General features: G+C 37.2%; 3 protein-coding genes across 5 annotated transcripts; 2 read left to right on the top strand and 1 right to left on the bottom strand.

Annotated features, from left to right (window-relative positions):
- The first annotated feature begins 1133 nt into the window (after nucleotides 1-1133).
- Nucleotides 1134-7480, top strand: LOC113774758 (E3 ubiquitin-protein ligase RHF2A-like). The gene is made up of 9 exons (XM_027319374.1): nucleotides 1134-1367; nucleotides 1923-2063; nucleotides 2155-2201; nucleotides 5330-5392; nucleotides 5520-5628; nucleotides 5726-6120; nucleotides 6291-6395; nucleotides 6543-6882; nucleotides 7162-7480. The coding sequence occupies exons 1-8, from the start codon at nucleotides 1362-1364 to the stop codon at nucleotides 6826-6828; spliced, it is 1152 nt and encodes a 383-aa protein (XP_027175175.1). The 5' UTR covers nucleotides 1134-1361; the 3' UTR covers nucleotides 6829-6882; nucleotides 7162-7480.
- A 6104-nt stretch (nucleotides 7481-13584) lies between these two features.
- LOC113775935 (fasciclin-like arabinogalactan protein 15) lies at nucleotides 13585-17092 on the top strand. Its single transcript, XM_027320988.1, has 2 exons — nucleotides 13585-15213; nucleotides 16500-17092. Exons 1-2 carry the CDS (start codon nucleotides 13863-13865, stop codon nucleotides 16571-16573), a joined length of 1425 nt encoding a protein of 474 aa, XP_027176789.1. The 5' UTR covers nucleotides 13585-13862; the 3' UTR covers nucleotides 16574-17092.
- Nucleotides 17093-19932: 2840 nt separating this feature from the next.
- On the bottom strand, nucleotides 19933-23292 carry LOC113776507 (protein WVD2-like 4). Of its 3 annotated transcripts, none has more exons than XM_027321687.1 (8): nucleotides 23080-23292; nucleotides 22043-22645; nucleotides 21904-21956; nucleotides 21609-21674; nucleotides 21409-21493; nucleotides 21253-21324; nucleotides 21034-21141; nucleotides 19933-20451 (listed from the first exon to the last, which is right to left on the bottom strand). In XM_027321687.1, the coding sequence occupies exons 2-8, from the start codon at nucleotides 22634-22636 to the stop codon at nucleotides 20068-20070; spliced, it is 1362 nt and encodes a 453-aa protein (XP_027177488.1). In that variant the 5' UTR covers nucleotides 22637-22645; nucleotides 23080-23292; the 3' UTR covers nucleotides 19933-20067. The 3 variants fall into 3 exon arrangements, with proteins under 3 accessions (XP_027177488.1, XP_027177489.1, XP_027177490.1); XM_027321688.1 differs by having other exon boundaries at nucleotides 21409-21490; XM_027321689.1 differs by having other exon boundaries at nucleotides 22043-22552; nucleotides 23080-23291.
- Between the last annotated feature and the right edge of the window lie 3618 nt (nucleotides 23293-26910).

Genomic DNA, 26910 nt, shown 5'->3' with positions numbered 1-26910 from the left:
TAATTACCCCATAATATCTTCGATGAAGTTAGGCCTTATTTAATAATTAAATTTAGTACTTAAATTTAATTGATTCAGATCTTAATATATTCAGACGGTTTGATAATAAAAAATTAAACATCTGAATTAATTAAATAGCATTAAAATTTTTAAGCAAAACTTGCTTTCAAAATTAAGTGATAAGTGAAATATCACTTATCACTGAATGTGATATGCACTTAAATGTATTAAATTTAATATTTAACAATTCGATAACTTAATCGATTCAAATTTCAAACTTCAATTTTATCAAATGTCTCACACTTTTTTTTTTTTTTAAAAAAAACACAATATATAGATTAGGGCATCAGAAGTTAGTCTCAACTTTTTTTTTTGTTTGTAAAAAAAAAATACAAAAAGTAAAAATTGACCTTGCTCAACTGAAAACACTTGTAGGAGGCCAACAGCCAATTAATTTGCTGAAAAGGGTCTTCAGTTCCGGTCTTTGACAGTAGTATTTAAGTGCACAATCTAACGTTCTACACTTCAATAAGCACATGAGTACGCAGATTTTTTGCTGTGATTAATGTAACACGTATTCTTTTCTTCTCTGGATTACTTATTCATCAAAATGGGGACTCATGGAATAAAGAAACAGACGGATCAGTAGCACCTATTATTATGAAGAAATCATGATTATTGCAATGATTGATGAAGAAATGAAATCTTAACGGTGCCTGGGCTGTGCAATTAATAAAGATTTAAATGATCTCTTCTAAACAGATACGATAAAAAAATGTGGGTCACAAATCAATGCAGGCTAATCATCCCTTATCAACTGCTACAATTATTATAAAGCGGCAGAGCATCAAAGCAAGCAAGCAAGCAACCGCCAGTCACCCCACACTAAATCAATAATATGCCTATCGAAAGACCCAAAAATAGTGCTAAATCAATGCTGCTAAAATCTGTGTGTATCTTTAAACGTTCCTTTGATGTATCATTCAAGACCCAAATATCTATCAAAAGAAAAATAAAATGGCTATCGGGAATAAAAAAAAGAGAAATATATTACTTAAAAATTACTAGTACAAAAGTTCAAAGAAAAAGCTAAAAATAGAATAAAGCTGAAGCTGAATGTGACCTCCATTTTCCATCTCTTTGCTTTTGGTTGGACCTTTTCGGCTTTTCCTCTTTCTCTATTCTCTATCCATCTCTTTCTTTGTCTCTTTGTCTCTGGGTCCAAGAATAATTTGGGCTTAGCTGAATGGGAACTTAGAGTTATCTTCATCCAGGAAAATAAGGGATAAAAATCAGAGCTTTGGCTTAAAAATTTCCATGGAAATTTCTTGACCCATTTTTCTAGGCCATATCTTCTTTCAATGGAGGTACGTTTTTCGAATTCGAACAAATCCATGAAATATAAACTTGTGATTTTGATTTGTCATTTGTCGATTTCCTGATATTTCATTGATGTAAATTGATGTTTGAAGTATGCAGAGCTATTTGATTGCCCCGAAAGGTTCATTCTTTATTGCTATTTTTTGTTGAAATTTGATGGGTTTTGCATCTTTTTTTGTGGAATTCAGCCAATTATGACGGATGCACATAATATTTTTTGCAACAAGAATTCGTGGGTATTGTGACGGATCACGGTTACATTTCCAACACGTTTTTTTGTTTTCGTGAAGAGAATTGTTTTCTGAGCAGGCAATGGTGCTTCAACTTCCAATTTTTAATGAATGAGAAAATTAGTACTGTGGAATGCATCACAAAAAAGATTTATTGTTCAACTTCATTGAATAGAAGAAAAATCATTTCCGGCTGCCTTTGCTAATTTTCTCATTCTTTTGAAGCTATAGAATATGCTCCTGGGTTAAATTCTGCATTTTTCATTTTTTTAAAAAAATTTCTCACTCTCTTGGAGCTCTTGATGGCTTAAGGTTCCGGGGGAGGATGAGGTTAAAAAGGCAGAGGATCGTATGACATCAGCCGCGGCTTTTGTTGAAGGAGGTATACAGGAGGCATGTGATGATTCATGCAGCATATGCCTTGAAGCCTTCTGCGAAAGTGATCCATCCACGGTAAAGGAACTCCATCATATATACTCTTTGAGTTGCCTGGAATTTGTCCTAAACCATTTAATTTGAGACGTCCTGTATCTTTCTCCTACAGGTAACTATTTGCAAGCATGAGTTTCACCTTCAATGTATTCTTGAATGGTATGTAAGGCACCTGCTGAAGCAATGTGCAAAAAATTTTCTCAAGTCCCTTTTTTATATTTTTTGTAATTTTTCGTTTTCTTTTTAAGTATACCATAATCATGTAAATTAGTTCTTTCTGCTAGTTAGTACTTTCAGTTAGGGTGTAAAGTTAAGGACTTCATCCAAATTTGAAGTATTTTATAAGTTAGTGCATCGGTCAAAATGAGAATAAGAAGTAGCCCTGCAAGTCTCAGATAGTGCCCTTGTTTAAGCCATATGTCCCACCTCCTCGTGCAATAGCTCTTACCAAACATAATGAATTAGAAGACTGTTTTTCTGGGGCATAGTCTAGAAATTTAAATGTTATTTGAGTGAAAGGGGTGGAACATTGGTGATGGATTCTGCTGAAGTGCACAAGTCTTTTTAATATATTTTTGAGACAGAAAAGCTTTCGGGTAGGATGCTGAAAGCAGCCAAATATTTAAGGGGGCGAAAGATGAGAGTGATGTATGGGAAGAAAAAAGGGGATTGATGGATATTTTTCTTTAAAGAAAAAGCTTTTCTCTTCTTTCTGTTTTGTTTTCTGTTAAAAAGGAAAGAGGCTTTCATACCTATGTCTCATTTCATAAGGAGGCTCTGTTTAGTTAATTGAGAGGTTTGAATTGTGCAACTAGTACCTTCAAAGAATTTGACAACTTAGATTTCTTCCCTTTTATAGTTATTAGACAAAGTAGTGAAAATTCCATAATTCTTTGATGCAGCTCTCACTCTTTCTCTGATTAACACTAGTTAAATTCCTTGTGATGTGATTTTAAATCAAGATCGTGTGATTGCTAAAGGATTGTGCCTTAAGAAACCATGGTGCTTGTCTTCTTTTCCTTCCATTCTTCCTTGCCTAAGCAACAAAGTCAAATTATCATATGATCTCTGCCTTCGTTCTTTCCTTTGTAGTACCTTTCCCCAACACACGATTTACCCTTTCTGAAATTCCTCAACCATTGTAATTGCCTGCTTAAAAGAAGTGATCTGCTTATATTTTACAACATGGTGGATTTAGTTTCTAATTGCATTTGATTCTTGTTCTGCGAGTAGAATGGAGGTTTATAATAAGGTTATGTCATGGGAGATGTTTGAAATGCTATGCTGTTTAATGGAGGTTTGTGGTGGGATTTTATTCGATTAAGTGGTTATGCCATTTGGCTGATGAGGTGAACTGTTTCAAGAATTCTGGTACAGATCTTGCAAAAAGCATTGAAGAACCCTTTTGACTATAATGTGAATTAAGTTTTAACTTCAATCATGGTATTTGTATTATGTCTTTGGAATTGTACTCGTATTCCTAAGGCAACAGATGTTGTTGATTGTTAGCTTTACTTGTGGAACAAGGGACGTTAAAAAGTACATGAAAGCTTTGGAGATGGAGCGATTAGCTCTTACAGAAGGATGAAGATAAAGGTGATCCTAATGCATTGTGAATATGAAACTTTGGGCCTGGATGGTTTTAGTAGCCATTTTCAGGAATTGAGATTACTCAGGTCAAATGTCTTAACAGTTTAGGCACTGGTTGGTAGTTTGAGTTGATTTGTGAGTTTTCCAAAGGCTCTGCAGTATATATTGCCCGAGGTTTACTTTATATTTTCTTGGTGCAGGGATTACAAATTTGGTTTGGTAAATTGTTAAGTCTTTCTGAAAGCAATAGGAGGAGGTCAATGATATTTTTGATAGTGGAAGTTGTTAAAATGGTCTTAAAAAAAAAACACATATCCAAGAAGTCATCTTAGTTGGCTTATTAAAAATTCAGTATCAAATAGGCTACATATGCAATCACGTTGATGCCTAATGCATCGGTATAAGTATCTAGACTATGATGGTGATCGCAGCATATAAGGTTTGGCTCCCCACCCTGTGATTCTTGGAACATGTGGCTATTTGTTGCAATAGCATCTCCCAGCTAAAACTTAATTTGAGGAGGTATGGCTCTGACATGCCAATGTCATCACTCTATGGTTAATGTTAGTATATGCAGCAATAGACTTTAGAATTTAAGTTTCATGAAAAGTCTAAAATTTTTATTATGATGGAAATTTTGAAGCACAGACATATTTGGCCATGAAGTCCCTTCCTGCTAGAAAGTTCTTCTAAGATGTATCAAATCTCTGCAGCCAAAAATTAGCTAAGTTTTGGCCTTGGTGCTTATCTTGGCCATATTCTTCTTTCAATGGCTTAATCTTGGTGTGGAGATACTAAATAATCCAAGTGTTTCTAGAAGTTGGGCATCTGCTTTCAAAAATAAACAAACAACATGTCATGTGGTTTAGACCTGACAGTGGATTTGATTGTAGGACTGGTTTAGCAGACAAAGTGGAGATGTTGATTGCAGCTTACTCCTCAAGCATTGCAGTCGGTATTCTTACAGTAGATTAAGGATATGAGAGAATTTTATTTTTTTATTTTTTGTAAAAATTGTAAAGAAAACCCAGGAAACTTGTTCATAGATTAGCTTAATAAAAATGATTGTGGATGCCCTCAAGATATCAGCTTCTGCAATAGTAGATTTTTGGCGATGATGGTGGTAGCAGGGTGGCTTGATAGTGGTAGAGTTGCCATTAAACTACCTTAATGAGGATTTGATGTCAGTGTTTGTTCCATTTGCAACTGAGAAAATTTTTCTTAATTTCCCACCAAGAACAGAAAGACTTGCAGACTAAAATGGATATTAGATGGCAGACTTCGCTGTTACGACCCAATTTCTTGGTAGGGGACCTAAATCCAGGTCTGGTAAGTATAGGATCTAGTGTGGATCCCACATCTGAAGTTTTGGGATGCTGGTGTGGCGTTTATATGGCTTTGGCTTGCCCACATCACCAGGTAGCGATTGAGGGGTTTCTCTGAGGTTTATAGCATAAGCATACAAATTTTCCACTCGGACATGAAGATACAAGTCCTGTGGAAGCACATCGGAGCACTAGTATATTTGACATGAAATTTAATATTTGAAGCATGCTGCACTGTTGTCCGTGTTCCATCTAATTCTTTTGACAAATCTGGATGATAGAATGAATTGACAGATTTGGTGCCTTCCTTTCCATTTTTTCTTGAGCACATAATCTAAACTGTTGTCTTCCTTCCTTCTATTCCCCATCCAGGTGTCAAAGAAGTTCGAATTGTCCAATGTGCTGGCAAACTATAAGTTTGAAAGATCCTGCCAGGTATTTCTTTTGTCTTATTCAGTTATTATTGTGTTGTATAGGTGCATTTGATTTCTAGATTGTCCTGATCATCAAATTATTTTTACTATTCTTAAGTGAATTTTCAAATTTTTGTACATTGATGCAGTCAACAATTGCTTGATGCTGTAGAAAGAGAGAAACGTATTAGGTTCACTCCAGCAAGAAATGCCACAATATTTCATCATCCCACTCTGGGGGATTTTGAACTGCAACACGTTTGCTCACTATCCATTCTAAAGAAGCCATCTTTTGATTTGCATATTTTTTGATAGAATCTATTGACATTTTTCATCTTTCTGATCCATATTGCAGTTACCTGTTGGAGTTAATGATTCTGAACTGGAAGAACGCATTATTCAGCACTTGGCTGCTGCTGCTGCAATGGGAAGGGCACGTCATATTGCTCGTAGAGAGGGCTCAAGGGGTCACTCATCTGCTCATGGTCGTCCACATTTTCTGGTGTTTTCCACACATGCTAGTGCCCCAGGTCCAGGCGCTGGTCCTGCTTCAGCTTCTGTAGGAGCGGAACCTGAGGTAGATGCAACAGCCCCTGTTAATGATCCTTCTGTCACTCACCGAGCAATCAGCAGTGAATCATTGCAATGCACCCCAAATCTTACTAGTGTTCCTAGTGGTCAACTCTCTGCTTCATCATCTGGATCAGTTGCCATGCCTAACAACCCTCGAGATCTCTCCACTGACAATAGGTAGTGATTCCCTTCAAAACTTCAATATGCTTTCTTTTATGCGTATAGGTGGAATGGTTGCATTGCCTACCCTGTGTGATTCTGGATCCTGACATATAGTGACAACCAGTCTCATAATTGAAGTTTTTCTGTTATTTCTACATATCTAAGTTCTTGTCATTCACTCGCAGAAGCTTGGCTCGTCAGGCACCATCAGGTCAAGATAGAGCAGGAACATCAGATTTCCAGTCTTTTTCAGATTCCTGGAGATCTCGTTTTAATGCAATGTCAATGAAGTATAACTTGCAATCAAACATGATTACTTCTCTCTCTCTCTCTCTCTTTTTTTTTTTTAACACTGTCCCTTTGTGAGGTTACTTGCTTTTCTAGCTGCTCTATTTTGTTGACTTTGAAAGGTTTCAACTATTTTTGTTGTGTGTAAGATACAAAGAATCTCTTTCAAAGAGCACAAGAGGATGGAAAGAAAGGCTTTTTGCACGAAGTAATTCCATGGCAGATATTCGCTCAGAAGTTAGGAGAGAAGTGAATGCTGGAATTGCTAGTGTTTCCCGCATGATGGAACACCTAGAAACAAGAGAAAACAGTAGACCTGGTCCTGTTTCAACATCAAATAATCCTCCAGTGACTGAGCAAAATATCCCTGGGAATTTGGATGAATCACCATTGAGTGACATTTCGGCTCTTCCTGCAAATTGTGTCTCGCGTTAAGTGGTGTACATTGTTTAAGCTGTTGCATCTTTCCTCAGCATTTCATCTTTGGAGGTGAGTAAATGAACACCAATGCTTGTTATTTTCACGAGTTCATATTCCTTCTAAACTTCAGTTCCTGAATAATTGCTCCATCCCCTGTAACCATAAATTGAATGTCGGAGGGCTCAAGTTAGACATTCAAGTTTCCGGCTTGGAGATGGTTTACTTTTGCTCAAGTTTTGTGTCCGAAGTTCTGGATCTTGATGTTGATTTTTAGTACACTATATAGAGATGGATCGTAGTTCGTTTATGTTGCAATCTTCATTTGACAAAATCCTTGTCTAATTTCAGGTTATTAAAACTCGTCCTCCAAGTATGAAATGCTGATAGAGGATGCTTATATGGGCAGGGCAGAATGTTGGAGAGAACCATTACTGATAGATGATGCCAATTACGGAAAGAGATAGCCTGAGGCGGAGCAGCGATTTCTGCGTTAAAACGCTGTAAATTTGTTTATGCAAACTTTTGGGTTTGTTATCTATTGCACTCCAATGCTTATAGCTGTTGGACTGAAGTGGCAGTCTTCTATACCTTTCTGCTTGAGAACTAATTTTTCTCTAATTCTAAGGCTGAAGGCTAATGAGCCCAGCATATTATATTTGCAGGTAAATTTTAAAATTTATAACGGATTGAAGAAAAAAAAAAACGATATGTATATCATGCAAGGTAGAATCTGAGGTCAAAATTTTTTGAGAAAATAATAATGGAATTTGATTTAGTGAGAAGCAGTTTTTGATTAGCTAAGATGCACTCTTCTCTATATAACCCAAAATTGGAAAAAAGCTGATCGGTTCTTGCGACAAGAATTGCCAACCTACCCGAAGGTCAAATAAGCCTTTTTTCGGGGTTCAGTAAACTCCTATTGATTATGACCGGATGCATATTTGTTAAATGGATTGACCACTAAGTTGCACCTTTCATGATGAAAACCAACCTCGACCTGCCCACCACCTACTCTTCCTGCTCCTTTTAGGTGTTCACAACCGATTCACTCCTTCATCCTCCTCGTCTAAATTGGCCTCTGCCCATTTCCGTATACTTGCTAAACTATGCAAGCAAAGAATAATAACTCGTCGAGTCAATTACACCAAGCATTCTTCTAATTAATCAACTGACTAAAGTAGTAGTAAAAAGATTAAATGCCTTTAAATGAGATGGCCCAGACAACTAACTGACTCCCCTTCTCTCTCCCACCCCCAAAAAAAAAAAACAACAAAACCCAATAGGGTTCTTCTATTTCTGAAATTAAAAGTGGACAAAATTGGACAGACAGTCCCTTGCATTTTCTCTTTTTGTACTTGTTTAGTTCTTTACGTTTGATTTCAATGATTTTTTGGCCTTTCACGGTTTAAAACATTTTATTCCAGTCCCAAAGTCCAATTTGGATCTTCTTTTCTTTTCCCCTCTTTGGTTGTAAAGTGCACTTGCATCATTTAATCATCTTGAGGACACAATTAGAACAAGCAACGAAGGAGTAGGCAAGATTTTATTTTATTTTTTTTAAAAAAAGAGAGAGAGAGAGAGAAAAGTTGTTTAACCCTCCAAGCATAGGTAAGAAGACGCGTCAATGCACGTTTTTTTTTTTCGGGTGAAAACTTTGGCAAAAAAAAGAATTTGGGACCCAAATGAAAAGCTTTTAGGACGTGAGGGATCAAAATGCTTTGTTTTAGATGTGTGAAGGAAGGGAGAAGAGATAAATGGAGTGTGTGGGAGGTTTATTGCTGAAAATGAGAAATATCCGAATTCACAATTCGCACCGACAAAATGGATGGGCAAAAGAGTCCAATTATGTTCCCTTTCTCTTCCTTTACAAATTTCTGTCGAAGCATTTAATTTACTACTAATTACACGTAAAACTCATGGTGTGAGCAGAATCCACTGTCAGTTTCAGTTGACCAAATTAACCCTGATTTTAAGTTAGTCTTTTTTTTTTTTTTGGGGGGAATAATTTTAATGTGGCTGTAATCTTGATGGATGCCAAGTCGTACTACAAAAAAAAAAAAAAAGAGAATAATAAATCCGACGGTGACAAGTAATCTTCCATTCGGAGAAGTGTCCCCATTATATAATGAGGTGAGATGACGGAAGCACCAAGTTCACGCATCACACGCGCTGTGAAAGCAACGGTGGACGTCGTAACTTAGCGTAGAAATAATGGCACTTTTAAGTTTTTCTTTCATAATTCATCATGGTGGGGGTCAGACTCAGACAACGACACCTTGCCCGCCTTCCACCTTTCCTCATCAATACTTCAATACCACCGCTACTACGTAGATTCATACGTATGTACAGTTATAAGCCACCACCCGGCTTCTGTCTTTCTTTCTTTCCTCTTTATGGGAGGGAGCTTGTTGGCTGAGCCTAGCCGTAGCCGTAGCCGCAGCCGTTTTAGGTGGAAAGTAAAAATTTCTGTCGGTCCAGCACTTTCAACTTAACTTGCTCTGTCTGTCAGGCAGTAATGGTACCTGCCCTGTTTGGATTAACGATTATGTCGAGAAAGTTTTTGGGATGCGTGTGTGATTAAAGAGATATTTGGGAAAAAAAAAATTTTCTGCGGTTCTTGCTGTATTGCGTATGTGCTAGGTCGGTAAGTCTATTTGTATCGTGAATTATTAGATATATTTTTACTGTAGCAATTTTTGTGATGTGATGTATGTGAGATAAAAAGGTAATTGGGAAGGTAAAAAGGTGTATTGGAAATTGTAATGATGATGTAAGCAAATAAATTTGAGGAAATAAAACCCAATCTAAACAAACCCAGAGATGTTTTTTTTTTTTTTACTTGAAATTTAAAAGTCGTTGAACAAAATTTTTTTTAAAAATGATTAAAAAAATATTTTTGATGTAACGCTGCTGTAAAAGAGTATTTGGGATAACTTGTTTGAAAGAAAAAATATTGTAACACTCTTCTGATATAATGTATATGAAATTAAAAAAATAGTTGAAAAACAGTTATTAGGTACACACGCATTCATGAATTGTAATATTTCTAAACATTAGTGTAATAAAAAAAAAAAGGAGCCACAATTATTAGGTACTTTGTTTGAATAGTAAGTTCTTCCTTCTTTTTTTTTCCTGATAACTTCCTTCTTCTTTGTAAAGGCATGAAATTTCATTGAACGGAAAATAAAAAATTTCAGGATAAGAAATTTAAACACTAAAATAAAATTTTGTGAAGCAATAAGAGTGCAATGCGACATCTAATTGCAGCGGGAAGACAAGCTTGGTAGACTGCTTCGCTGACAATGACATTTTAACTCTTGACAGTCCACCTGTTTCCACACCCTCTCACCTCCGATTAATGTCATTTATTTAAGAGCAATAAAATCTCAATAAATGTCTAGTTTTTTAAATCCCATTCGCCTTTTATTTTTTTTAAAAAAACCTAATGAATTATCATAAATTTATTAGACCCCTAAAAGAGTAAAGAGAAGCAAGGACTAAAAAGACACAAAAAAAAAAAAAAAGACCGGGCTCTGGAGTATATATCTGCCCAACAACACAGCACGAGGAATCAGGGGCGGGACGGTCAACAGAAATTTTTTTCCGGACCGATTTTGATGTAACTCAATTTAAACACGATATAATTTTTTTTCACAATGTATAATTATTTAATAAAATTTTATAAGTCCACATGTGACGTGAAAAATGATATATAAAATGAAATTTGTATCGAACATCTTTTTAGCCAAATCTTGGCTGCCCCATTTCCCAGCAGGAGCATGACAACTTGACAGGGCATAGAATTCCAACATGTTGGTGGTGGAATCAGAGTGGGTAGAGAAATAAAGAAGTATTCCCAGTCGAAACACCGAAGCCGCGGACCATACTTTAATTACCTGTTACTCACTCGCCTCCGCTGCATGTGGATTCATCATTCATGTGCTGCTCCTGTTGATTTGTTAGTAGGTTGTGTTTGGATTGCATTTTTCACGATTTTTCATGGAAAAATTACTGTAATGATTTGATATATGTGAGGGAAAAAGGTAATAGGGAAATGTGATCACGAAAAATGATGTAATTTTCCGACGGAAAATCACAATCCAAACAAGGCTGTAACTCCAGGCTGGATTAAAACGAGTTTAATTCAACACGCACCATATTTACATTCCGCATAAATAGAATGAGGCCTTGTTTGGATTGCGGTTTTCCGTCGAAAAATTATGTCGTTTTCCGTGATCACATTTCCCTATTACCTTTTTTCCTCACATACATCAAATCGCTACAGTAATTTTTCCATGAAAAATCATGAAAAATGTAATCCAAACACAACCTAAGTTAGTGGAGTTTAGGAGTAATGCTTTAATTAGTTAGATGTCCTCATCGCCAATTTATATCAAGATCGAGAAATTAATGTTAACCCAACATATTTAGAAACAAAAGAATATGATCTTTACAACTTAAAATACAATATATAATAAACCCATATTTAATTTCAAGCACCAAAGTGTATCATGAAGAACTGATACTCTTTATTATATATTTTTGGATTGTAAGTTATTTGGGATTATTTGGGATATTTTACTGTAACACTTTTTGTGATGTGATGTATGTGAGATAAAAAGATATTGGGAAGATAAAAAGGTGTATTGGAAATTGTAAAGATGATGTAAGCAAATAAAATTGGGGAAATATGAAGCAATCCAAACAAACCCATTGGTTGTTGAGATTGTCTGGCTCGTTTGGATTGCATTTTTCATGAAAAAATTACTGTAGCGATTTGATGTGTGTGAGGGAAAAAGGTAATAGAAAAATGTGATCACGAAAAATGATGTAATTTTTTGACAGAAAATGACAATTCATACAGGGCAATGATCATGGAAAATGACGTATTTTATAAAGTAGGACTTCTTGATATTAAAAAATAAATTTGATAGGAATAAATTTGATCACTTATGTAAGACAAATATCCCAAGGTCAAGAATGGCATTAACAAATCTTGGCCCTGTCGGCAAATCCACAAAATATGCATTTAGCACTAAGTTTTATATTATTAACCAAAATTGATAGCTTATAAATAAAAGAGGGTTACATACACCAACTTTGGATAGTTGGCGGCATTCATAGCTTATGTTGTATATCAGGCTAAAGGAGCAAAAGTATTTAGGAACTTTACGATTTCGAATTCCTTTAAAAGATAGCCGGCTTTCTTTGATTATTTATTTGTCATTTTCATTTTTTATAGATATTTGTCTTTTGGAACTTGTGTAATTATAGATATTCTTATTAAATCCACTTTATGCGTTACTAGCTGTACAGAGGCATTAAGGAGGAGTTAATTCAGTAGTATTAAGCTTCTGATTTTGACCCAAATTTTTAGGTCTTTCTCAAGTCTTGAGCGCCTAATGCCAGGCTTGAAAAATCCGCATGTTCGGCGAAGAAATAAAAGGCAGAACTCCCGAAGATGCCTGATCATTGATACTAGTAATTAGTAATTAACAGAAAGAAAAGAAGAAGAAGAAGAAGAAATAAGCACGAGGAGTGGACTGGACTCTGGAGTGACACCTATAAGAAGCAAAGACAAAAAACAAATGTAAAATGACAGATGAATGGTGGAATTAAGACAGCAGTGGCTTGGCTTACGTTTGACTTGCGAGCCGAATAAATGGCCAGCAAGGGAAATGGAAATGGAATGGAGGCAGCTAAGCCACCGACGTCCACCGCGTGGTCCCATTTTCCAGCCTGTCCAATACCCCAGCACATATATTCATCCGGAAAGCATACATTCCCCCCCCGCCCCCCCTCCTACCCCCTAGTGTAACAATACTAATCAGTGTAGACTCCTAATAAGTGCGCCATTACTTTTACTTCTAAGTACAATTATATATATATGACAAAATACTTTCATTTGTATTGCTATTTTTAAAAATTTTTATAGAAAAATATATTATAACAATATGATATAAATGAGGTAAAAAAATTAATTAACTAAAATGTAAAAAATTTTCTACATAAAATTATGCCCTGGTTGGAAGGTGAGTTTTTTGAAAGTTTATCTAAAACTTTACTGCAATTTACTGTAGAATTTTTAAATTTTTTTTTGAAATGTATAGATTTTTGAAGTGTATAGTGTAAAATGTTGAGAAATTTTTTGAGATTACTGTAGTTAAAGTTTTTAAAAAATTTGTAGCAGACAAACTTGATAAAAAACTTGGGTTCCAAACAAGGCCACAATCCAAACAACTGATTACATCTTTAGTTCACAAACAATTAGCATAGCACAATCTAGGGCCACTAATTTTTAGATTTTATCGTTTTGGGACCAATATAAACATTGACCATAACTTTATAGCTAGTGTTAATTAATTCACGTAAAAGTTAGCAAAAGATAGTAGTGATAAAGGGTAGCACAAGTTTAATGAATGGATAAGAGATTAACCACATTTGAACAGGGTTAATCAAAAAGATCAAAGCCATGACAGTAGTAATTTTGTAATCAAAAGCATACGAAAGGTAATAAGTACTACCATCCACCAGAAGCGTTTGAAAAAAAAAAAAAAGAATTATGAAGTGTCCGAAACAACAACTTTTCATTATTGTCTCCCGCGGGTTCCAATTGTTTCCCTCTTTCCACCTGTCCCGGTCTTTTTAATCTCCAAGCAATCTCCTACGGTGCATTTCTTTTCCCAACTCTCCTCCTTTTTACCAAACCTCAGGCACAAAACTATGCCCCCTTACCCTTAGGCCTTAAGCCTCACCCTCCCTCCCTCCCTCCCTCACACAACATACACTTCAATATCTGCCTCTCTCTCTTCCGTAGTCCCACAACTGCTACTTTTAATACCATTCCACCAAACAACGCACAGCCCTACTGCCTACGCTAAAACAAAAAGTCTAACATTTTATTTCCCCCATCCAGGTACAGCTCTTCTTCACAAGAGCGAGCGAGAGAGAGAGAGAGAGGAAAGGACCAAAGATACACAAAACGCATTCTAGAGTTTTGTACAGTGAGAAAGTAGTGACAGGAGGGTCTTCGGGACAGGACAGGCGCCATGGGCTTTCAGATCTATGGCGTTTTCCGGCTATTACTCCTCTTGATGATCTTTGTCTGTTCTACAGCTGGTGCTACATTGCGTGAAAATTCTTCATCCTCCTCCAAGAAGCACTCGTCAAGCTCAACCTCAGCAACCTCCCCCCAGATTAACTCTAACTCCGTTCTGGTAGCCCTTCTGGACTCCCATTACACCGAGCTCTCTGAGCTCGTGGAGAAGGCCCTTCTGTTGCAGACTCTAGAAGAGGCTGTTTCCAAGCACAACATCACCATTTTCGCCCCCAAGAATGAGGCCTTGGAGAGGGATTTGGACCCCGAGTTCAAGCGGTTTCTGCTGGAGCCAGGCAATCTCAAGTCCTTGCAGAATCTCTTGCTCTTTCACATGATACCCTCTCGCATTGACTCTGCTCATTGGCCTCACCACCGCAGCTCCAACAAATCCTCCCACCACGCCAGCCTCTGCAAGGATGCTTTCGACGAGAGCCTCAGGATTTCTCACCGCAACGGCGACGACCACATCAGCGTCGCCAGAATCTTCAAGCCCAACGACATCGTTCGGCCCGACGGCATTATTCACGGGATAGAGCGCGTGTTGATACCTAAATCAGTCCAACAAGATTTCAACTCCCGGCGCAGCCTCAGGGCCATATCGGCTGTTTTGCCCGAAGGAGCACCGGAAGTAGACCCAAGGACTCACCGACTGAAGAAGCCCGCCAGTCCTGCCCCAGCAGGGTCTCCTCCAGCTCTCCCCATATATGATGCCATGGCTCCGGGGCCATCCCTGGCACCAGCCCCAGCTCCTGGGCCAGGCGGACCTCACCATCATTTCGACGGCGAGGCCCAGATCAAAGATTTTATTCAGACGCTGTTACATTACGGCGGGTACAACGAGTTAGCCGATATTCTGGTGAACCTGACATCGTTGGCCTCAGAAATGGGGAGATTAGTGTCGGAGGGGTACGTGTTGACGGTTCTGGCGCCGAACGACGAGGCAATGGCTAAGTTAACAACAGATCAACTGAGCGAGCCAGGTGCGCCGGAGCAAATTGTGTATTATCATTTGATTCCCGAGTACCAGACGGAGGAAAGTATGTACAATGCGGTGAGGAGATTTGGGAAAGTGAGGTATGATACATTGAGACTGCCGCATAAGGTGGTGGCTGAGGAAGCTGATGGGTCGGTGAAGTTTGGGCAAGGGGACGGTTCTGCTTATTTGTTCGATCCTGATATATACACCGACGGCAGAATCTCCGTTCAGGGAATCGATGGAGTATTAATGCCGCCGGAGGAAACTAAGCTTGCGCCCAAGTCTTCCCCTCCTGTGGCCAAGGATGCTGTGAAGCCAAGGAGAGGTATAATTCTTTCTTCTTTAACCATTTTTTTTTTTTAAAAAAAATTAGTTTTTGTTTCTAATATTGGATTTTATATAGCAGCAGTAATTAAATTGCGTTTGTTTAGGATGAACACAAATTTCACCTCTGGCACGCTTGCGCAGTTGCGCGTGCATCCATAGATAAGGAAATAAAGGTTGACAAAAAGGGTGGAAATATTTGTGTAAAACCAATGCCAAATATTTCTGCAGAGATAGTAGTGAACGGTGGTTGAATTTTGATAGTAAATTGATAGGATAAATGGGTCAAAAATAAAAAAAGAGGCCAGTCAGTGAGATGATGAGAATTGCGCGTCAGTGATGGCCTCTAACTTAATTGGATTAATTGGGGACTAAGCTAAGTAAATACTACTGTTGTCACTTTAGGCTTTTGCACTCCAATTGAGTGAGAGCCCCATTACATCATAATAATATAGTAATCAGCTTTCTTTCTTTGTCACTACTCTTTTTGTTTTACTTTTAATAAATAAACAAACTAGCTGGAGCATTATTTGTCGATCCTCAGATTAGGTGGGTGTCGGGTTTTGTACTATTCAAAGTGTGCGTTATTGGATTTAAGGATGAATAAATAGTTTTAGGATTGAATGTTAGGTGGTTGTGGTGGTGGTGGTGGTGTCGGTGACCCTTGGAACGTATCCCTGTGCATTAGCCATTAGTGTGGAGTGGATCTAAAAAGAAAGAAGCATATCTCAAACAATGAAGTGTTGATGGAAGGGGGTTTGGTTTTGTATGGTTTGAGCCCATAGGAAGAAATGCCTTGAAAGAGATTCCAACGCAACCCCAGCTGTGATCCACGCCACACTCATGGATTCCTACCTTCAGTCTTGAGAAAAGCCTGTCTTTTGACCCTACTCCTGATAATTTCTCATGTCATGTCTTGAGATGCCATGGTTTTCATGTGGCTCTTGCCATGAATTCCTTTTTTAATATACATATACATGTATATATTTGGCCGGAATTGGTGGATATGAGCCCGAGTTTTTGGATCCTAATCTTCTTGTTGCAGTCATCAATTTTCTGAACTGCTCTCTGACTCTAAATTTGATGTTAATAGACTCTATGTATCGCCCTGCCTTATTCTTGGTCATATTATTTAATTTAACTTGTGATGGTGTTGTATTGATCAAGTTTTTTTGCTAATTTATTATGCTGTTGTTGTAATGTATTGATTAGGGATAATTAATTAATAGTAGTAATTGGGTGTTGGGAACATGGGGGTCTTAATTTAATCCTTTTTTACTCGTGCAGGGAAATTGATGGAAGTGGCTTGTAGAATGCTGGGGGCTTTTGGGCAGGATTCTCAATTCACTAGCTGTCATTAATGTTTTTTTGCACCCCCAGGAAATTGTCAAAGGTAAAAAAAAAAAAGAAAAAAGAAGGGAATATTGAAACGCAATGATGATGCAGCAAGCAAGGAGGATGGGTCTGGTCTGTAAATGGCTTCTCTTTTACTAAATCCTAGTGCCAACAATTCTGGATGGAAAAAATGGATAATAGAAAGAGTTTCCTGAATTATGGCAGTTCTTTTTTTTATAGGAACTTGAAAATTGTGCATGACAAAATAAAGTGGGGAGGATGTTCGATTGAGAAGTAAAATTCACCTTGGAAACCCACAGAAAAGAGGAGAGAGTTTCTTTGTTTTTCCATTTTGTTATAAATACTGTAATTACATATCGATTTTTTTATTGTATTTAAGTCCCTTTTTTTTTGGCTGCCTGGTGCCGACAGTAGTGTATGCACAAGAATATACATACACAATCCTTGGAAGAACATCTCTTTGGTTTTTCTTTGCAAAATCACGGGGTTGTATTGTATGTAATGTACCTTTCTGCTTTGTTTTCCTTCTTGTTTGTGGTGGTGGGCTGTCCTTTCTCTCTCATCGCTATTATTCATAATAATAAATGGGGTGTTTTTTGAGTTGGACGTTAATCAGTTTCCTAAATTCGTAAGCTTCAAGATGTCAAAAGAGGAACTGAACCAAGTTGTAATAATGATGATGATTTTTACCGCAGTTGTGACGGGTGTCGGTGACGGTTGTTTGCATGCACTATTATTATTATCTCTCGTGACTGAGACATCAAAACAGAAGCTGAAATTTGTAATTGCTAGGAAGGTATGATTATCAAATATATAATTGGCTAATTTAGAAACGAGTTCCCTTTTTTTTTTTTTTTTTTTTTTGTAGTAACAAGCTTGTGTATGAAATGCTCTGTTTGTGGAGATATACTAGTGTGTGCGTGATTGTGACGATTATCAATAATTGGCTAATTTTTTTTTTTTTTGCATGCGTCTCTCTGACTCGGACCAACTCAGAGGTTTGTTTTTTGCATTAATGATTAAGAGGACTGGCCACTGGCTATTTGGTCCAGTGGTCATCACCATTAAAGGTGATGCTGGAGGTCAGGGGTTCAATGCCTGCCTCCCACAAATTTGTCACAATTTGTGGCGGTCTTAATTGACGTTCATCGATGGAGTCTGTACTCACATCGAACCCCCTCCCCTTCCCTTTAGACTAGGCTAGATTAGATTATAGGACATCTATCGTTTTAATAATAAAAAAAAAGATTAAGAGGACTGGCAAAGAGAATGAGCTGGCTAACTTGGAATTATTATTACTCTCCAGTTGGAGGAACGGTTCGGTGGCCTGGTGGGGTATTATTATAATAGGAGTATCCCATTTGACTTGTATTTTACGGTTTTGATGATCAGCAACCGAAAAAAAGTCATTCAACAGCTGCAAAGCCAAACCCTTCAATGTAGTAACATGCAACATTCTACGGATCTTGAATCGGTGCCCACTTCTCTGATGATTTTGCTTGTTTAGGCTGGAGGAGGGAGATATGTGCAGGACTTTAGATTAGGTTGGGACGATTGAGCTGGTCAAAGATAAGGATGGGCCACTAGTACCGAAGACGAACAAATGATTTCACGAAAGAGTAATAAATACTCTTAGAACTATAAGTGAATAATGTTACCGTAGGTAAATAAACGTTTTTGGAGAATGACACTTGATACTTTCTTTAACTCGGTAGTTTCGCCAATTGGGTGTTTAAGCTTGCGGTAAAATTATTTTGTTTCCTTCTAGTTGGGTTGCCAACTTAATTTCGGTGCAGGTGACATGCACGGAGGCATGTGCAATCAAATCAAGGGTAATTTGATACAAAAAGTCAACCAGTCAACAAGAAAGAGAAAAAAAAAAAAAAAAATTTCACTTGAATTGTTTTTTTTTTTTTTTAAATTTTTTACCATAATTGGGTTGATAAATTATTTAGACGCAGCTTTATAAGTTTAGATATTCAGTTGACGAACTAGAATCTAATTTCTCAGATCTGCAATTTTTCCATCATTCTCAGATCTAAATTTCTTTTTGAACTTGAATCAGTTTCAATCAGATCTGATTGTCAGCAGATATGTACTGATGTATTGAGTTACAGTAATTCACTTGGATGGAAGATATATTGGAACATCAATGTTATCTTTATTTATATTGTTTTCTTAGATCTGTTATATCTATTGATTTCAGATCTATATGTATCTGTGTCATGTTTATTTGATATATTTTTCTCCATTAATACATATATTGTTTGAATAAAATGATCTTTTTTATCAAAATAAAAAAAAAGTTATTCAATAGACGTAGCTAAAAGTTAAGGTACTAAAGCGTCACTTTCTAAAAATTTAGGTGCCTACAGTGACATTTAGCCTACTTTATTTAACTGAACTGTGAAGCATCAAACTACTTCATTAAGCTCGTAAAGTATACCATAGAGAGGGAGAGAGACTTTCCAGTTTCATTTTTTTGAAAAAAAAAAACCCTGGGTCCCATCCTGTACTAGTTTTTTTGTCATTCTGTCTCGGTCAGGATACGTTTACCACATGTTCTTAGCCCTAAGAGCATTAAAAAGGCCTCACGATGTGTATGGATCATAGAATTCAGAGTTGGTTTGCTAAGAGTGAAATTGGAACGGTCCAATATGTAAGTTATGGACTCCCGACTACTAGCCCATATCATTCTGGGGGCTCCATCATCGAAGTTGCCGACAGCCTAGCGTCCCCAGAAGAAGTCTTTTAGGCTTGCCTCGTCAGTGGCTTGCTGTTCATTGTACAACTAGTATTTTTTTTTTCTCATTAAAAAAAAAAAACCTCCATTCTGTGTTTTTGTTTTTGTGACTCTTAATTAGTTTCCAATAATATTTTTCCTTTTTGATGCCGTGTTTTATCTCTAAAAAAAGGTTTATTTTGTTATATAATCCATTTATCATTTCCTTATCCATCAGACCCTTCCATACGTAGAAGTCCCGCAATAATCTTCCATCCATGCAAATGCGAAGGGCCTTTCTGCCTGCATCCAAGTCTGTTTGTACTACATTATTTATTAGTACTTCTTAATAAGGGAGTAATATAAAAGGTTCTGAGGTGTGGCCAATTTGCATTTGTTCCATTATTACCACTTACTAGCAAGTGAAGACTAGAGTGATAATCTAAAATCAAAATCAAAAGCCTTCGGCCATTGCTGCTGTTCTACTAGTATTTTATAGAACCATTACCAATCATAAGTTCAGCAGGTGACCACTCGTGCAATGATTGTGAAGGACGAAGCATTGGAGTCATCTCAAATTCTTGGAAAGTAAATCTCTCATATACTGTAGTATTCAAAAGCTGTCGAAAAATAAACCAGAAAAGATTAAAACAATTATTTGTACATCCGCAATTTTGAAGATAAAATAAATCTATGAACACGTAGTCAACCAATATACAAACATTTAAATACAGCATCCCACTAGCCTTCCTTTTTCACATCAATGTAAGAAGGCCCTTAGTCCTCGGCAGAGTTCTTATCAGCTTCCATCTCTACCTCTCCTGCAAGTTCAAGGGAATGGACAGTAGACTCATTCTGAATATCTTCTGAATCCTCTGTACAAGCTTTCCCCTCTGTTGGTTGCACTTTTATTTTGCCTGATTTTCCTTCAGCCTTAGCAGCCAAAGGTTCCCGATTCTGGGACTTGGATGGGAACCTTTTCAGTTGCTTCTTTGAAGCAGAACTTCCCTTGTCACCATTTGCCTGAGAATCCTTTGGCGACTTTCCCTTGTCAGTGACCGCTGCTGCGTTGCCAGGACAAGTTGCTCCATTTTCTGAGGATTCGTTTATTGAGCTTTTGGCCCTTCCAAGCTTCGGAGATACCGGACGAGTGGTTGGAATCTGCATGATTAACAAGCGATGAATAACAATATGATGATACTTTAATTAAGGCGCACGCTATGTAGCATTAAAATAAGAAAGAGAGAGACGGAAAATTTTGAGCAACTGATTCTGTGCTTAATAGACTCTTGTCAAAAAGTAATTGTGGTGTGTATCCTGCTGACACCAATAGACTTGAGCAGGCAGAAGAGCCGACCGTTCATTTGGCAACTGCAATGCCTGACAATATGATTTGCTACAAACTTTTTCCCTTTTTCAATGATGAAGCCACAGCGTATTACGGGTTCAATTGGCCAAATGATGACCCTTACAGACGTATAGTGAACCTAAAAAAGAGTTCATGTCCACAGACCACAAGCAAGAATGTACTACATTTTAATTGGAAGTTGAAGATGAAGTTTTAACCTCCATTTTAGTGGCCAAGTAGAAACTAAATGCATAAGTTGGCAAAAAATGCTATTCCTTCTTCCTCAACCCATTTTCTCTGCTCTCATCTTGCCATAGATCTTTGAAAAATGGTGTATATTCGACAAGGATCGTAATAAAGTCTCTGTACCGTATTAAAACTGACATCTAGTCTACCTTCTTCAATTCAACTTTTTGAGGGGGTTCTTTGTAGAAACTTGGCATCGGTGTAGCCTTGAAAGTCAAGCTCTTGCGGAACTGTTTTATCTCTGCTTCCTGGCTTTCCTGGTGACAGTAAAAGTAGGTCAAAAATGAAAAATCCAGATTTCAAGAGATCAATCAGAGAGAACCGCATAAATTCAAATACTTAGAGAAGGATCACAAAATACCAGGCACCTTTGATTTCGCCTGCAAGTTACTTTTTTCTGCTTCCTTTGCATGAATCTTTTCCTCCAGCTTTGAAAAGAACTGAGTAACAAAGCGAAGACTCGTAATTTGTACATAAAATCATGTCTTCAAAGGAACAGAAGCTATTCAAATTGCATTTTATACCTCTTTCCGCTTTTCAGCACGCTCCTCCAACCTAAAGGAAAATCCAGCAACACTAGCCCTCCGCTGCCCGCGAGGAGTGGTACTACTGATTATTGAGGCAAAGTCATGAAGGTTAAAAGTGATACAGAAAACATGTACTATGAAAGGCAAAAGTTTTCAATGCAATAGCTTAATTAGAGTAAAATGTTGAAGAACATTACGAAGAGGTAGTTGAGCGAGCATCATCCTCCCCTGTTCTAATTGATTTTGGATTTTGGTCAGGTGATCTGTAAGCATGAACAACTGATTCAGATTAAAAAGTGCTTTACTTCCAATTAATTACGATGGTAAATTACGTTTTCCTTCTCCTTCGCCACTGCATTAATTCGGATTTAACATGGTGATTTCCAGCATTCAAACAAAAAATAAAAGTAAATATGGATATAAGAGCAAAAAAGAACAAAACTGTTTCAAGTATTTCTTGCTCAATGAATATAAATGAAATGAGTCACTTACTCTTCTGATATTGCCTTCTTTGCAATTCCATTAGCAGAAACCGATTTTGTAGACTGAGGAAACAAATAAGGACAAATATCACACACGAGATGATACGTGAAGTAGAAATGGAGAAAATACTGAGCCAACAAAACCTCACCAAGGATTGACGAAGGCAAGGCACAGACCCTAAAGATGTTCGCTTGCTGATTGTACCCCCAGCGTTTGTTGCTACTCCCTTGCTGACCTGATTCAAGCGGGCACTTGAACTGAGAGTTCCATTTGAACGAGCAGCTTCAGCCTTCACCCCAGTGGTTTGAGAATGTCTGGAACCCAGTTTCGCTGTGAGTGCGTCAGTGCTCCTCGTCATACCATCAGGATGAGAAACTCTTGCAGGGAATGATAGGCTCTGAGTTAAGCTTGCTTTCGTCTTCCGAGCATGCAAAGCTGAAGCTCCCAAGCTATCTTGATTTCCAGTGTTCTTATTCTTCTTCAAACTGTTATGTTTTGAACCTGTCCTCGAATTTTTAGTATTCACATTTGAATTAGTCTTCGACAATTCAGTCCCTGACCCTGATGTCTTGATGGTCACCTTAGCCTTCATTTCAGAAAAGCCATTCTCATTAGATGCTTGTTCATTGTTTTTGACGCTGCCATCCTCCTTCACGTCCTGAACCGATCCAGTTCCATTAGTTCGCATTCCGACAAAACCACTCTTTTCATCTTCGACTTGAACCCCATTTTCAGACTCCATATGAAGAAGCTATCCATCCATAGAGATAAAATTTTCGAACTTTAAGTAAGAATTGAATACATACAGTTGAATTTCTTGCATTCACCAAGACTGAATATTAAAATGCTATATTTGAAAAACCTATTGTCAAAATACTAAAAAGAATAAAAAAATTGGAAGACATAAATGCAGAAACTAGGAAAAGGTGATGCTCTGATGCATTCTATCATCTCCACTATTCCTTACCATCCAATAAACATATCATCATAAAACAAGACCAGTCATTGGAATCCTAATGAAAATCCCAGAAAAAAGAAGCAGAAAAAGACAGTGATCCAACGGAATTCGGTGCTGAAATGGTAAGAAAATCGAGTGCAGGATCCAGAATTGTCATACAACTTCTAGTAAACGGGTAAAACAAGTGAAAGCGTAAAAGCATAAAGTTGGAATTTTGGAAGTGGTACCTTCTTTTTGGAACAATCGATGCGGATGACCTGATACGGTGATACCCCTGGAAATCGTGCTACTCAGTTGTTCAGTTGATATGCCTCGGAATTGTGCTCAGAGTTGATATCTGGTTCAACCAGTACTAAAAAGAGAGAGGGATGCCACTTGCTGGGGCGGTTTCCCATTCACTGTCACAGAGATTGATAATAGGAGGTAAAAATAAGTCAAGATGAGGGCCAGTTTTCCAAAGAAATGGTTTATGACTTGCGGGGGTATTAAGTTTCTGAACTGACTAAACTGCCACTCTCCTAACCAGAATCCAAAAACTGTAATGAGAGGGAAATAAATACGATCCTGGGGAAAAAAGAAGGCGCAGATCATTTGCATTTCCTATTTATTTGTGGGATTTGATAGTTTTTTTTTTTTGGGTCTACTTCAATGTGGCAATTCTTTTCCTAGTTCGTTTGCTTTTTATGGAGAAAATTTCCAGCTGATTGAGCAACATTTACGGTATTCTAGCTGTTGTAAACATAATGGAATATATAATTATTTCTCTTTCTATCACGACAAAATTACGGGAAACTTGAGCGAAACAGAAATCATGGTGGAGAACACCTCGGGGTGATTATAATTGAAGATCCAATTGGACAGCATGGAGCAAAGGTAAGCAAGTAAACAACCACTACATGCTTTGATTGAGCGGCCTGCATCTCAATTTCATCCTAGAATCCTCGCTCATAACAGTTGGTGTTCTTATAATGATTCTTACTAACTTTGATACCTTTGATTATTTAAAACATTGAATTAAACTCATACATTTAACAGTGATAGTGTATACACTTTAATGATGAATAATTAAACTCCTCAGAACTTATGCAAGTACTTAAGATTATAGCAATTTTTTGAAGTAATTTTTCATAAGCAAAACAGGATATATATATTTTAATGTTTGTTTTTTATATGATTCTCAATTCCGAACTCTGAAACATGTGCAGTAATTTAACACTGCAAGTCATCGGCAGACGGGGGAGGGATGGGTTGGATGATGCGGAGGGAAAGAGTGTAAGCGTGAGATCTCGGATTCGAGTCCTCTCGCTTACATTAAAAAAAAAAAAAAAACAAGTCATCGGCAAACTAATACATTTATAAGTGCCAAGAACAATTCATTAGCAATAAGAAGCTAATGTCATTGCACCCTCGTGTGCATATAGAAACTTTAGTATTTCCATATCTTACTAAATAAAATTTAGAAAAGAGGGTGGGTGTTACTTTTATAGATTAATCTTTTCTATGCTACATTGTCAGTATTGGATGAATGACAATTATATAAAATTTGAATTTGAATTTAAAATTTTATACCTATATCATGGATTCAACGCTGATAATATATACAATATTGGTATATATAAGATTTACTCTACTTCTATTGTCATTTTTTAACTTTCTCTGTTACCTTCTCAACAAAGGATGAAACCGTACTAGCACATTTAAAAAAAAAAAACTGATAAAGATAAATATCCCCTAACTTTTCCTCTTTGTGTTCAAACCGATTCTGCCCTTCGTAAACCGATTGATTATCCTCTTTAGTCATTTTGTTGCTTGAAGTCAACAGAGAAGCCATTTGGCAGCCGCAGGAAATCTAGGACAATTTGATACATATGGTCGAAATGTCAAAAAAAAAAAGGATCGAATTCTAGTTCCCTCCGAACAAGGTAAACTTACGCTTAATGGAGCAAATGAGCATGTCTTGACATTTGAATGACAAAAGCAGAATGGCAGATCATTATCACGCCATCATGTCTCATCTTCACCATACCATTTGGTAGCTGTGATTGAGATTTGAGGACCAAAAATATGCGAGCAAAGTCTCCGTGATGCAAGACAAAATTTTGGGCGAGCATGACATGAATACCTACTATGAGGCAACTAAAAATGCACGTCATGTGAGTGTTGATGAACGAAAACTATTCATCTCAGGAAACCCCTAATGTGAAAGCGAGTGAAATTGTTGTCGTCCAACTATGATAAGACAAATTTGTCATCAAACTTTAAATTATTTTCTAACCTGATTGTAGTGTTGTGATTGATAATATATTGAATACACAGTCGAAAGTTAGAAAGTCGAGATTACTATTCTATCTGTTTGTTCATAGACGAATAAATTTTCATATTTGACAATACTAACAAATTAACTACTGCTCATGATTTTTCAAAAAATAGGAAAAATTACTATACTTCGAGATTTTGTACGTAGGGAATTAGTAGTAATAAGAATCATTTCATGACATGGTAAAAGAAAAGCATGCACCATTCATCGGAGTCTTTTCATGTCTGTGTTTGAATTCCTATTCGTCCCCTTCTTTTAAGTGTAGTTGGGTTAATAAAAAAAAGTGTAATTGGGTTTTAATCAATGGTGAGGGGAATAGACAATTAGGTGGAGGGGCTAAATAGAAGGGCATATTAGTCAAATAGAGCATTTGATTGTTAAATTAATCAAGGGCAGAAGGGTAAAGTGGCGGTGCAGCAAATGATTGCACGTAAGGAGTATAATAAAAACAGAGGAGCAACTGTAGGAGAACGTGGGGGATAAAATTGGCGATGAGCCTCTGCGCACAGGCGGAGGGGCTGTCGCGTTGAAGGCCAACGTGGCACGACCGAGCAACGTGATTGGTCCCACGTTCGGCGTATCTTGACGTGCACCACCAACCGCCGTTGAGGATTATGAGCTGTCAGAACGTGTAGCGGAAGACGATCCATCATACGGCTGAATCGTATCCGTTGGAGGAATCTAGACCGTTGATCTTGGTGGGGTGGAAGTTGTTCAGAAATCATTCTCCCACCTTGGAATGATAATAATAATTGTAGTGAGGGAGGACTTGGGATTTTGTGAGTGGTACGTTGTATTCAAGCTTGGCATTCATCAGAGTACTTTCTTTTCTTGTCATCAAACTTATAATTTCCAGTCAAGCCCAAATGCCTCTTGGTCTTCATCATTTTTTTCTTGTTGAGATCGATGCATAATGGCATGCTATGCGTAGCTAGGCTGTGTTTGGATTGTATTTTTTTAAATTTTTTATAAAAAAAAAATTATTATAGTAATTTGATATAAATATATATATATAATAAAAAGATGATTAAAAAATGTGTCTACAGAAAACATAAATAGTAATTTTTCGCAATCCAAGCACATTCTTCTGGACAATCTTATTAGAGTTATCAGATTTAAAGTTGGCTACTTCTTTGCCTCAGTATATAATTATAATTGGGACAAGTATTGAGAGAACAAACAGTTGACACAGCAGGCATAGGATTCGTTATCGTACGTAACAGAGAGAAAATCATATGATATCCTCCTGTCCTGTCTTCTAAAGAAACACTAGAAAAAAGGGCTCAACCATTTATTACTTATGAATGTGTTAAATTCCAGTACCCCTGTTTCGTAAGATATTTTCAAGGAAAGCAGTCTTGCAGGACCAGGTAGGCATTGGGGGTTGAATCTCAAATGCATCTAGGTCCAACCCTAAGAATTTATCCTTCAAGTTTCTATGTTAAAAACAGAATCTTAATAATCCTTTAGCCATCAATTTAGACACTTAAATTGCGTTTGTAACTATCTTTTAATCAATTTTAACAAGCGTTGGTGTGATCTTTTTTTTTTTTTTTTTTACAACGATAACATTTGTATAACCTATTTTAGCCTAATCTAATGAGAGGGGGTCGATGAAATTTTTCTGTCGAAAGAAGCTACAATTAAATGGCAATCACAATTAAATAGCAAGGTGGGAGGCAAGAGTTAAACCCTTCACCTCCCACCAAGACTTAAATGTCTTGAATGTCTTGGGCCGTTG

This window comes from Coffea eugenioides, chromosome 6 (assembly GCF_003713205.1).
Source record: "Coffea eugenioides isolate CCC68of chromosome 6, Ceug_1.0, whole genome shotgun sequence".
In the NCBI taxonomy this organism is placed as follows: Eukaryota; Viridiplantae; Streptophyta; class Magnoliopsida; order Gentianales; family Rubiaceae; genus Coffea; species Coffea eugenioides.
Note: the sequence above shows the minus strand (reverse complement) of the source record. Positions and strands in the feature narration are given on the sequence as shown.